The 12,356-nt window shown below is 65.8% G+C and overlaps 1 protein-coding gene across 1 annotated transcript; it reads right to left on the bottom strand.

Annotated features, from left to right (window-relative positions):
* Positions 1–1,120: 1,120 nt before the first annotated feature.
* On the bottom strand, positions 1,121–11,951 carry HCN3 (hyperpolarization activated cyclic nucleotide gated potassium channel 3). Its single transcript, XM_075724424.1, has 9 exons — positions 11,632–11,951; positions 8,564–8,993; positions 8,247–8,408; positions 7,537–7,755; positions 6,923–7,069; positions 6,579–6,819; positions 5,793–5,957; positions 4,114–5,254; positions 1,121–1,130 (listed from the first exon to the last, which is right to left on the bottom strand). Exons 1-9 carry the CDS (start codon positions 11,949–11,951, stop codon positions 1,121–1,123), a joined length of 2,835 nt encoding a protein of 944 aa, XP_075580539.1.
* Between the last annotated feature and the right edge of the window lie 405 nt (positions 11,952–12,356).

The following is a 12,356-nucleotide window of genomic DNA, read 5'->3' as shown; positions in this document are numbered from 1 at the left end:
GAGGTTCACACCGGCCCCCTCCCCAGCTTGTCCAGGTCCCTTTGGGTGACATCTCGTCCTTCTGGCGTGTCAGCCGCACCCCTCAGCTTGGTGTGGTCTGCGAACTGAACTTGCTGAGGGTGCACTTGATCCCACTTGTCTCTGTCATCAATGAATGCCAGTTGTGGGGTGTGGGGGTGCACTGTAGCTGGGGGGTCAGCCGGGGCTGCAGGGGTGCTGTGCAGATAGGGGGTGCAGGGGTGCACTGTAGCTGCGGGGTCAGCCAGGGGTGCAGGGGTGCTGTGCAGTGCAGTTGGGGGGTGCGGGGGTGCACTGTAGCTGGGGGTCAGCCAGGGGTGCAGGGGTGCTGTGCAGTGTAACTGGGGGTGCAGTGCAGGGGTGGGGTGCAGGTGTCAGGGGGATGCAGTGAACGTGGGGTGCACCACACACCTTTGCGTGCAGGTGAGAAATCAGGTGCTGGGGGGAGGTTTGGCCTCCCATCGTCCTCATGGCTGTCACCCGGCTGGGCCGAGGACCCACCGGGTGGGCGCAGCTCTGCGGTGGCACCCTTCCCATGTGGTGCCGCGAGGGATACTGCGCCGAATGGCAATCTCCCGCTTACCCGCTGTAATCCTCTAATCTCAGCTAACCCCGGTTTAATCAATCTCTGCCTTGTTTGCCTGCTAAACCCCCACCAGCCATCGCCACAGCTGGGAACGTCGGGGCTTGGGGCAGAGCTGCCCCACTCCAGGGTCAAGTGCCCTTGGGGAGCTGGGCCGGGCTGCTGGCAGCTGCCCAGGGCTCTGCCCTCTCCGGGGCAGGCGGCGCGGCTCTGCCTTGCCCTGGGCCGGTGGGAGCCAGCAGGTCCCTTCGCCTCCTCCCCAGCCCCACCTGCGCTGGCTGCCCGAGCAGCCCAGCCCTGCAGATGGTGGGTAAATCATGGCTGGGCACGGCACATGTGGGCCGGAATTGTATTTCCAAGAAAATGCTCTTTTCGCTTCCGGCAGCCTCAGCGCTCTCTGCGGAGCAGCTCGCTGGCCGGGCAGAGCCAGGCCCAGGCGCTGGCAGTGCAGCCTGGCCCTCCAGCAGGATGCTGGGGCAGGGGACTGTTAGCCTCCGTGCACCCTTAATCAGGCTGGCTTCAGTGTAATCTGAAATAATCAAATTAGAAAGAAACCAGTAATCAGCTCTGATCTCATCGTGTGTCACAGAGCCTAATTCTTGCTGATGGCGGAGCTGCCACCAGCGTCCCACAGGCAGGGGCTGCCCCGGTGACGGCGGGGCCGCCGTGGGGAGAACCAGCAAGGCATCGCGGGGTGGCTGCCTGCGCCGTGCCGATGGTGCTGCGGCAGGCTGCGGGGGCAGGAGCTGCCGAGGAGGGTGCAGTCAGAGCAAAGCTGTGCCCCCAGAGTCGTGCTGGCTGCGCTGGCAGCGCCGCGTGGGGCTGTGGGCTGCAAATGCCCCGGCTTCCATGGCTCAGGCATCCCGGCCCATCTCGCGCTGCATGACCTTCATTTAATCTAGTTAATGCCTAAAGTCTGCTCTGCAATCAGGCGGTATCAAACCTCCGCCTCCCCCCAAGTTAATAAACAGAAGGGGAAAATAACCAAAGATTAAACATTAATCTCCCCAGAGCCTAAAGGCTGGGGGGTGGGCGGGAGGGGACCTCCCACTGTGCTGCCCGGGTCTACGGGGCCGGGGAGAGGCCCCTCGCTGGGCACCCGAGGGTGCCCCGGCTGCTTCTGGCTCTGGGGACAGCCAGGATCGGATCCGGCTTTTAAGTAGCAGGGGAACCACAGCACCCCCCCACCCCATCCCCGCGGGCAGGGCGCGAGGGGTGCCGGCGGGCAGCGCCGAAGGAGGCTCCCCCAGACCAGCTCAGAATCTCTCTTTATTATTTAAATCCATTATGTACAACGACCAAAAATAAAAAAACGCTTTTAAATTCTCTGCGATATGAAAACTACAAGCTCTGTACATCGACTGCCGTGAGTGCAAGAGTGAAGGATCATGGTCTTTGGTGGCTAGACTTGCGCCCACGCACGCCACAGAGACGCGCGTGCATGGCCAGCACCCCTGGCCCCTCCAGCCGCCCCTCTTGCCTCCCCGCCGGGACGGGGCGCTGGGGCCACGAGCTGATGCGGCTCACGGCAGGGTTCTGCCGTGGCGGTGACCGGAGCACAGGGTGGCTCTGGCTTCTGGCATGGGGCTGCGGCGTGGGGAGGCTGCACCAGCGGCGCAGCCAGCAGAAGCAGAGCCGTGCTCGGTGCTGTCCGGGCCGGCCCACGTGCTCTGCGGGGGACACCTAGGATGACCGCTAAAACATCTACATCACGCAGTGTAAACACAGCCCGGGAATGTCTGACTGCGCAGCCCGGCTGCAGACCCCTTCCCGAGGGGCTGCTGGGGACACACCGACCATGGGGATGGAGCGGGACGCGGGGGTGGGCGGGGAAGGGGAGTTGAAGTCCGTGAAAAAAAAGGCAGTGCTGGACATCCCCTCCAACGGACACACTGACGGGATTCCCGCCGGGCTGCTGTGCCCTGCAAGGCTGGGCTCCCCCAGCAGTGCTGCGGTCCGGATCGGTCCCAACATCCCAAAACATGAGGGGGGAGAACTGAAGACCTCACTTTGAGAAGTACCGCGTGGAACAAGACCCTCGCCCGCTGCACTGGGGGTCCAGTGGGCCCCGCTCGGCAGCAGCCAGGCCCCAGAGCACGACTACAAGCCATGGTTCCTGACTCCAGTAGTGGGAAGCAGCTTGCGCAGCGCGGCGGGGTCGGGAAGGGACACTATTCTAACCAGGACTGTTAACACGGTTGGCCCAAAGCGACACTGTAAGCAGAGCTCAGCTGCTCGGCAGAGCCACGACTCGAACACACATTGCTGACTACTGGCTCTGGAGGGGCGATGTGGGTCGGCTGCGGGGACCCCGGGCCCCTGCTCTCCCACGTGAAGACCCAGGAGGGCGAGGGGCAGCAGCCCCACAGCCCCGCACGTCACCCAGCCGCTGCCCGGGGTCGGCATCTCTTCGCGACACCCTTTCACTCGCTGCGGTGTTGGTGACCGGCATCTCCAGGCAGTCTGGAAACGGGACCACAGCGCAGGGCGAGGGGAATGCAGAGCCCGGGCTGAGCATCCTCCCAGGAGCCAGAGGTGGCCAGGCCCGGGTGAGCACGGTGAGGGTCCAGGCCGCAGCAGCCGGGTGTGGGGGCAGAGCCCTGCCCGGCGGCGCATCCCAACCCCGCAGGGACCCAGCACCCCTGAGGCAAAGATGCTCCCCCAAGCCGGGGAGAAGCACACGGAGGCTGCTCAGTGGGAGACCCATCTGCCCTCGGCTCCACCGCTTGGCACTCGTCACAGCAGGGGGACCCTGCCCGGGACCCCCAGGTCCTGGCACCGTGCCCCAGGGGACCTGCCAGGGCCTCAGGGAGGGGGGACCTGGACCCCACCAGCCCTGGGTACCTGCGCTCTGCCTGCCCAGGGAGACCCTGCCGCGGGCTCCAGCCCCCCCTGCTCTGCCCTCGGCAGCGGGCCCCGGGGGGCTGCCTCTCCCTCCTCTCCCAAAAAGCGAAGGCGCTGGGCAGAGCTTTCCGGGGATCGAGGTGGGCATGTGGTGGCTGCTGCTGTGGGAGGACGAGCCTGGAGGAGCTGCCAGCACCAGCCCGGCCCTGGGAGAGGCTGTGGGGTGCGAGGGCAGAGCATGGTGGGGCCTGGCCCCCAAGGAGCCGTTGCGGGGAGCCAGACTCCCCAGGGAGGCCAGGGTTTGGGCGAGGGCTCTGACCGGTCCTGCTGCCTCCAGGAGGGCGGGAGCTAGGGCAGATGGTGATGGAGCAGGGAAGGGAAAGCCCCGGCAGAGTCCCCCCTTGGGACAGTCAGCAGAGCCCTCTCCTCATCCAGCCAGGCCAGCTCTGGGGTTGCCCCACACCTGTCCCTGCTGTGCCCCCATGCCCGGAGCAGCCGGTCCATGTCCCCGGGCGCTGCCTCTCACCTCGTCTTCTCTCCGATGCAGCCAGGGCTGGGGGCCTTCGCCAGGTGCTCTGCCTCTCCTGCCGCCTCTGCTCTCCTGCCGCGGGTGCTGCTGGGGTGCCCGGGTCCCTCCTGCCTGTGCACGAGTGCTGCCGGGGGCTCACATATTGGATGGGAGTTTGGGTTTCCCCGTTTCCACCTCGGGGCTGAAGGCCACGGAGCCCTTGCGAGAGGGACCTGCTGCCTGCCTGGATGCAGAGACCGGGGACTGCGGGGTGGATGCTCCCGCCACGGAGCGGCTGGGTTGAGCCAGTGACCCTGAAGGCATCTGCTGCGGGTGTGCTGGCTGGCCTGGGATCCCCGGACATGGCTTGGCAAGGAGTCCGGCTACCGAGGGAGAGGATCTGCGGGCCAGGTTGCCTGCGGATTTCCTGCCCTGCTGCAAGGAGCTCCCGTCGGCTTGCTGGGCCACTTTATTGGGAAGGGAGGGCTGGGAGGCGGAGAGGAGCCGGACGTCCTGGGTGAGCCGCCCCACAGGCAGGCCCTGGATGCTCCTGTGCTTCACCAGCTGCTGGGGCTGCATCAGAAGAGAGATGTGGGAGCCGGTGGCTCGGGACAAGCTGTAGTGGAGCGTTCTCCCTGCCGGCAGTGCCTGCTCCGAGCTGGGGGACGGAGCCCCCGCCGCCTGCTGCAGCAGCGAGGTAGAGACCGAGGCACCCCGGGACTTGGAGAGCTGGGGCTGGGAGCCGGCCGGGGGTTGCTTGGCCGCCGGTGGCATCTCCCCCTTCTGTGCCGCGCGTGGCAGGGGCTGTGCCCCGTGGCTTGGTCTCTGGCCCCCGCTTTCCAGGGGCACCTGGGACTGGACCATGGGGGAGGAAGGCGAACCGGCAGCGGGCGTCTGGAGGTGGGACTGCGCGCCTGATGGGGAGCTCACGGAGGAGGGCCGGGAGCCCCCCAGGCTGGGCTGGGACCTGCGCACCTGCTTCGTGAGCAGTGTGGCCTCAGGTGAGAGCGGGCTGGAGATGGAGGAGGGCGGCAGGAAGATGTGAGCCTGCAGGCTGTGCTGGTGAGTCAAGGCAATGGCCACGTTGGTGGTGGCGGCGGCTGTCTGCAGGGGCGCGTGCACCAGCGGCTCCCAGATCACCGGCTTGCCGCTCAGCTCCCGGCCCATTGCCATCTGCTGCAGGTCCTGGATGTTGTGGGCCATGTCCTGGTCGTGCTTCATGATCTGCTGGATCATCTCGTTGTTCATGGGCCCCGCGCTGTGCTCGGCTCGCTTGCGGAGCAAGATGGAGTTCTTCTTCCCTGGGTGGGAGGCAGCAGTGTCACTGACCCTGGGAGCGCTGGCTCTCGGGGACACCGTGGAGGGCAGGGTGGCAGTGGGGAAGGGACAGTAAAACCTCACTGGTGTGCTGAAGGGAAGCAAGACCCTGGGGAGGGTCCGGGCTGGGGCAGAGGGAGAAGCAGGGACAAAACAGGGCAGTCCTGGCTCCAAAGGCTCCAGGCTGGGGGCTGGGGTCCTGCTTGTCCTCTGCAGGTGAGGGGGGGCGAGGACGAGCAGCTGGCCAACGCCAGACAGTGCAAATATGTGTGTGGGGGGGTAACAGCCCCCCCGGGGAAGCCTGTCCTACAGCATTGCCCGTATCTCGCCTGGGAGGAGAGCAGGATCCTGGAGGCAGGCTCCTTCCCTGTGCTCCCCCTCATCCTCACTGTTGGGGACCCATGGGGCTGGGGTGCCATGATTCATGGGGTCTGTGATGCTGTCACCCATGGGGCTGGGGTGCCGTGGCCCCTGGAAGCAAGCGCAGAGGCAGCCGTGCTGGGCCCAGGGGCTGTTCCTCACCTATGCGGTCCAGCCGGTCCATGGCCACCGTCTCAAAGGCCCTGCGCATCATGGGATACTCCTCCAGCACCTCGTTGAAATTATCCACTGACAAGGAGTAGAGGCGGCAGTACGTGTCAGCTCGCACGCTGGCCGTCCGCCTGCCCCGTGTCAGCAGGCAGATTTCTGCAGGGAGACAGGTTTGGGTGTCAGGATGACGCAGCCGTCCGTCCCCCTCCCAACAGCCTCCCCAGATAATGGCAGCCGGAGGCGGGGACAGGACTGGCCGGTACTCCCACACCCTGCACAGAAACAGAGCTTGACTCAGGAGGAGAGATAGACCCGGGAGTTCGGACAGCCACGGCCGTGCCCTCGGCCAGGCACAGCCTTTTCCTCCCTCCCTGGGCCATGGGGACATCCCTGGGCACAGCTGCTGTGGTTGCCCAGCCTGTTTCTCTCCCAAACCTGAGCTTGTAGCCTATAAACTGGATCAGGTGCTCTGCTCTAAACCACCCTCCTCTCCAGCCAGAGGCGGGGTGGGTGGATGCCCCCTCTGCCCAAGCCAGACAGAATTCAGGGCTCTGACTGCCGGCCTGATTCGATCTGCTGGACAAGGTGCCCCACAAGAACAAGGGTGGTGGGCTTCTGAGCCCCAGAGCCCGGTGCGAGGTGGCTGCCAAGCCTTTGGCACTGGGCAAGAGCGGATGGGCAGTGGCTGCAGCAGGCAGAAACATCAGGGATGCCCCTGCTCCTGCCCCCGGCAGCTCTTGCTCCCTCTGCTTTCCGGATCTCCCAGCCCAGCCTCACCCCCAAAGTAGGAGCCATCAGACAGCTTTGTCTCCTTGTTGCCCTTGGTGAGGATGCTGACCACCCCGTGCTGGATGAAGTACATCTTTTTGCCCACGGTGCCCTCGCGGATGATGAAGTCCCCGGGCTGGAAGACCTCAAAGCGCAGCTTGGTCAACATGGCTGTCACAAAATTGGGGTCCGCATTGGCAAACAGGGGCATGTTGGCCACCAGGTTGCGGCAGTTGAAGTTGATGATCTCCTGTGGGGTGAGGAGCGGGTCAGCGGCGACATCGCCAAGCCTGAGCCCAGCAAGCACCGGCCCCCTTTCCCCAAGTCACCAGCACTGGGGTGCCTGCCTGTACCTCTTTGAGCGGCTCACTGAGCTCCCCCAGGATGTTCTCCTCGTCGAACATCTTGCCCTGGTAGCGGTGCTCGTAGTACTCATGGATCCGCTGGCGCGTGTCCCCAGGCAGCTTGTGGAATGACATGTACTGCTCCACTTGCTTGTACTGTGGGGACAAGGCAGAGCCACACTGGGCTGCGCTGAAACAAGCTGCACCACGCCAGAGCCCGGCGGCCCTGCCGGCCAACGCTTTCCCTCTCCTGGGCAGTGAGAAGCAGCCACTGCCGGAGTGGGGATCCAGCCACCCCTGCTCCAGGGCCCCGTCTCAAAGGACACCTCTGGGGCGGAGGATAGAACCCCTGTGCATTCAGGGCGCAGAGGGTCCCAGGGCAGAGGCGAGGTGGGGGGCCTCACTATGCTCGGGTGAACCCCAACATCATGAACGGGGTGTCTCTATCCACACGGGCAGCCTGGCCCGAGTCCCCCGCTCCCCGGGTGAGTGGCAAGGGCAGAGATCAGGGCAGGAACCTGCAAGGCAGGGCAGCCCGTGCCCAGCAGGTTTTGGAGCTGGACCCACTCGTGCCAGGGCATCTTCCCCCAGTACTCAGGCACTCACTACCCCACCCGGCTGACCTTCTCCTGGTACTGGCGCCGGGATGAGTCCAGTGACTGGATGAGGGCGGTGGCGTGGCCGATGAACATGGCGTAGCAGGTGGCCCCCACGATCATGCTCAGCATTGTGAGCCAGACGTCGGTCATGCCCTCGGGCGCCTGCTGGCCGTAGCCAATGCAGAGCATGTGGCTCATGGCCTTGAACAGGGCGTGAGAGTACTGCTTGCCCCAGGAGTCGTTCTGCAGAGGAGGGAACAGCGGCGCTGGGGTATCTGTTGGAAGGATCTTGCTGCACTGAACTCTCTGGTCCTCCCTCCCCAGAGCCAGTGAGTCCAGAGCCCCAGCAAGGAAAAGGTTTCTGACATGTCCAAGCCCAAAGGGCAGAGCTCTGCTCCGGGAAGAGGCACTGGGGACTGTGCAAAGCCCTGAGCCGGCACCCGCCCCTGCTCAGGGGAGGAGGCAGGAGCCCCACTGCCCTGTTCCCTCCTGGCAGGGCACGAGGGATTCCCCTGGCTGCTCCGACTCCAGCAGCAGCCAAGGTGGGCTGAGATGGGAAGGTGATGCAGAGATTCCCTCTATCCCATCTCATTGCTGCTGCAGGGCTGTGACCAGAGAGATGCTGCTCTGCAGCACGTGGATCCAGCCTTAGAGTACGAGATGTGTAACCAAACCCTCTCCTCCCCGCCCCAGGCAGATGCACGGCCGGTATCGCCCCTGCCCGGGGCACTCACCACCATGCGGTTCATGGACACCCAGCAGTCCTTGGGGAAGTCTTGCAGCATGGGCACCAGGAACTGGAGGCAGCCGTCCCAGTGACACAGCAGCAGCATCATGCCGATGAGGTTGAAGATCCTCACCACAGCACTGGCCAGGTCGTACGTCATATGGAAGATCTGGGGAAGAGGCAGGAGTGGAGCTACAGAGAAACTCTTTTCCCAGGACAGCCCTCTGAACCCCTGCTCTCCAACCAGCTGTACCCCACAGCCAGGGACCCCTGACCTGGCCCAAGACCCTGACCAGGGGCCTTGGACCCCCAAGGGGTTCTCACCTCCTCCCACTGGTGGATGTAGCGGATGAGCCGTGAGAGGCGCAGCAGGCGCAGCAGGCTGAGGATCTTGGTGAAGCGGACAATGCGCAAGGCCCGGGCTGTCTTGTAGACGTCTGAATCCACCTGGGTCTCCAGGTCAACAATGAGGAAGATGTAGTCAACCGGGATGGAGGAGATGAAGTCGACCAGGAACCAGCTCTTCAAGTACTTCATTTTGATGGTGTGAGGGTCAAGGATGATCTCTGTGTTGTCCTCCACCACAATGCCTGTCCGGAAGTTCAGCACCAGGTCAGCCAAGAAGAAAGTGTCCGAAAGCACATTGAAAACGATCCAGGGCGGGGTGTTCTCATCCTTGAAGAACGTGATGCCCACAGGCAGGATGATCAAATTCCCCACCATCAGGAGCAGCATGATGAGGTCCCAGTAAAACCTGCAGGGAGGGAGCACAGGGGATGGAGCAGGGCAGGGAGAAGTGGGGAGAGGCAGGACACAGTGGTTAGAAAACTAACCCAGGATCAAAGCTAGAGCCCAACACAACGTGGGGAGCCAGGCGCTCAGGACACAACACACGTGCCTGCCCGCACACATGACTAAGACCCTTCTGCTTGGCTGGGACACACGCAAGTATATGTGTGCGGAGAGGAGCAATTCCGGACCGGCTCTTGAGGCAGAGCAGGGCCAAGGGTCTGGAGGAGCAAACATCACCCTGTGTATGTAGGACCGGAGGGCTGTAGCTCAAGGAACTTGGCTGTCGCTCCTCCCTTTCCTCATGGCATGGCAGTGCATGCACACGTATGCCCCCGCCCCAAACTTGACATCTGCCCTGTGAAAAACTCAGGGAGGACGTGGGCTTTGCTCCCTGGAGCTCCCTGTCACCCGCTGTCTCCCTGCCACCACCTGGGCTGGCTTAGCAGGATTTAGAATAAGCTTTGCTGGTTATGCAAACCGAGTGCCGAGCTCCTGGGGCGGCCGAGGGACTCAGGGGCCAGGCAGGCGGTCGGGATCGTAGCACGGGCGACCAGGCAGCAGCCAAGCAAAGGTAGACAAGTGCCGTCACCACAGGAAAGGTGGGAGGAACACGTCTAGCCCCAAAGGGGCTGCTTGTGAGCAGTGGGCAGGAGCTACACAGCCCAGGGCCTGCAGGACACCTTAATCCATCTCCTTTTTCTGAGAGTGGACAAGCTTAGAGGCTTCGCAAGAAAGCCGAGAGACACCGAGCAGCAGTTGATTAGCGTTCGGTTGTGCCGTGAAATTCAGCATCCCCATTCACATGCAAATGCGGCTGGGATGTTTTCAATGGCACAAACGCATGTAATGCCTTTCTTCAGGAGGCCTGCGGCGGCTCCTGCAACAGCTTGGTGGGCTCCCAGGCCTGGAAAAGCAAGTGCAGCTCCCACCTTTGGGTGCCCACCCTTAGCCCCGGCCCCGGTCGTGGGCATAGACCCGAATCTCCAAAGGTGATCCAGGGCAACTCCTAGTGTCTCGTGGATCTGGACTGGCTTTTGCACGTGACAAGAAGCCTGCGGGCGTTTCATTCCCTGCATCCTCAGTGGGACACAGGCACTGGGCTTTCTGCAGGCGGCGGGGAAGAGGAGGGAGGAGAAGTCCTGGCACCACGTGAGGCTCCTTCAGCAAGAGAGCACCAGAGCCTGGCAGGGAGGGGAGCCCCACCTCTCCGGGGAGCTCCCCCAGGGCGAGGAGCCTTGCACAAATTAACACCTCCTTGCCCACAGCCAAGGTTTGCTGGGGCAGGCAAGTTGATGCCAGGCAAGGCAGAAGGGGCCTGACCTGGCCAAGCAATCGCCTCCTGCACGCCCACACCGCGCCCCGAGACATGCCACACGCCGAGCGGGGAAACCGCCTGCCCCCCACAGCTGCCTGAACCCGCCAGGAGCTCTTGATTCAGATTTAGGCTTAAGCTCTTTAGGGCAGGCCCTGTCCTTTACTCTGTGTCAGGCCGAACACGCGGGGACCTGATCTTAGTGGCCTTTATGTATCCCCATAATGTGATAAACACCAGCATAATCCCGCCGGCTGTCCACCTGCCAGCTCGCTTCATGTCACCTTCAGCGCAGGGCACTGGCTGCGCAAGCCACTCCTGCCGAGCTCCGGCACACAAACTTTGGGGCGGCTTCCCTGGGAAAAGGGCTCGAAGGGCTTGCGGCCCTCGGTGCCGTGCTGGGGCAGCGCGGGGGAGCCGGCACACGCGGGAGGTTGGGGCCCAGCAGCGAGGGGAGCTGGCTACAGGTGCTGGGGACCTGCAGCAGGTGCCAGCCCCGCGCCAGGGTGCCTTGCCGGGCTGGGGACATCGGCCGTGTCACAGCTTGCTGCAGGAGATGACTGCCTGGCAGCTTCATCCCCCGTAGAGAAAGCCCACCCTATATGACTCAACATCCCCGTGACACCCAGTTCCTCCCACATCATCGGTCCCCGAGCTCTCCCTGTGATCCCGGTGACACCATGAGCCAGGCCCGGCTCCTCGCTGGGTGCCCTGCCCGTGGAGACGGAGCCCGTGCTGGGCAGGCCCCGCGGGCAGCTCCTGGGGCCCGTGTCCCCGTGGGGACGGCGCGGCTCCTCGCCAGACGCAGGAATTAAAAACAGCGTCGAGAAGGAGCGGGAGGAAGCTTTGGGAGGAGGCAAAGACAGGCAGCCCCCGTCTGCTCCTTCGCACGCCCAGAGCCGGGGCGGCGGAGGTCCCCGGCTCGGCCGGGCTGCCCCGGGCCCAGCGGGAGCCCCGAGGGCCCGGGGGTGCGGGGAGGGGCTGAGGCAGCAGAAAGTTGCCGGTGCTCCCCGTGGGGCCGGGCGCGGGATAACCCGCGGGTGGGGAAGGGGCCGGGGTAGCGCGGCCCCGGGCGCGGTGAGGGCCGGCCCCGCGGCGGCTGCGGCGGGAAGCCGCAACCCCCGGCCCGGTGCGGAGCCCCGGGGCCCGTCACTTGTTGCCCCCGACGGTCGCTGGCGGCGGGGCCGGGCCGGGCCGGGCGGCGGGGCCGCGCTCAGCACCACGGACAGCGGGGCCGGGGCGGGGCGGCGGCACCGGGGCCGGGGCGGGCGCGGGGCCCGGGGCCCACCTGAAGTCGCTGTAGGGGTGGATGATCCAGGCGCCGGCCGACTTCACCCGCTGCCGCTCGATCTCCACGGCCCGGTGGCTGCCGAACATGCGCAGCGAGAACTTGTTCACGGCGGGCTGCAGCATGGCCCCGAGCTGCCGCTGCACGAACGTGCCCGCCGCCGCCGCCGCCGCCGCCTCGCCCTCCGCCACGATCTGCTCCGCCGCCGCCGGCGAGGCCGGGGCCGCGCCCGCCGCCCCCGCGGGTGCCCCCGCCGCCTCCCCGTCCAGCACCGGCGCCTTCTCCCGCGGCTCGGGGCTCCGGCCCGGCGCCGCGTCCATGCCGCCGCCGCCGCCGCCGCCGCTCCTCACGTTTCCTTCAAACGCCCTTGCCCGGGCGCCCTGCCCGCCGCCCCGCCGCACATGCCCGGCCCCGGGCGGGCGCTCGCTCGCCGCCCCCGGCCTCTCGGTCACCGGCCGCGCTCGCTCGCCGGCGCCCGCAGCTCCGCCGGCGCCCGCCTGTTGCGCTCGGCCTGGCGCGGGCGCGGCGGCCGGGCCCCGCCGCCAGCGGGGAGGCGCCGGCGGCACCGGAGCGGCGGCGCGCCCAGCAGCGAGGCCCGGGCGGCGGCGGCGGCGGCGGCGGCGGCGGCGCGGGACCCCGCGGCGGGCGGGGCGGGGCGGGGCGGGGTGGGCGGGGCTCCGAGGGCGACGGCCGGCGCCGCGCCCCGCCCCCGCCCCGCCCCCGGC

This window comes from Pelecanus crispus, chromosome 22 (assembly GCF_030463565.1).
Source record: "Pelecanus crispus isolate bPelCri1 chromosome 22, bPelCri1.pri, whole genome shotgun sequence".
Taxonomy (NCBI): domain Eukaryota; kingdom Metazoa; phylum Chordata; class Aves; order Pelecaniformes; family Pelecanidae; genus Pelecanus; species Pelecanus crispus.
Note: the sequence above shows the minus strand (reverse complement) of the source record. Positions and strands in the feature narration are given on the sequence as shown.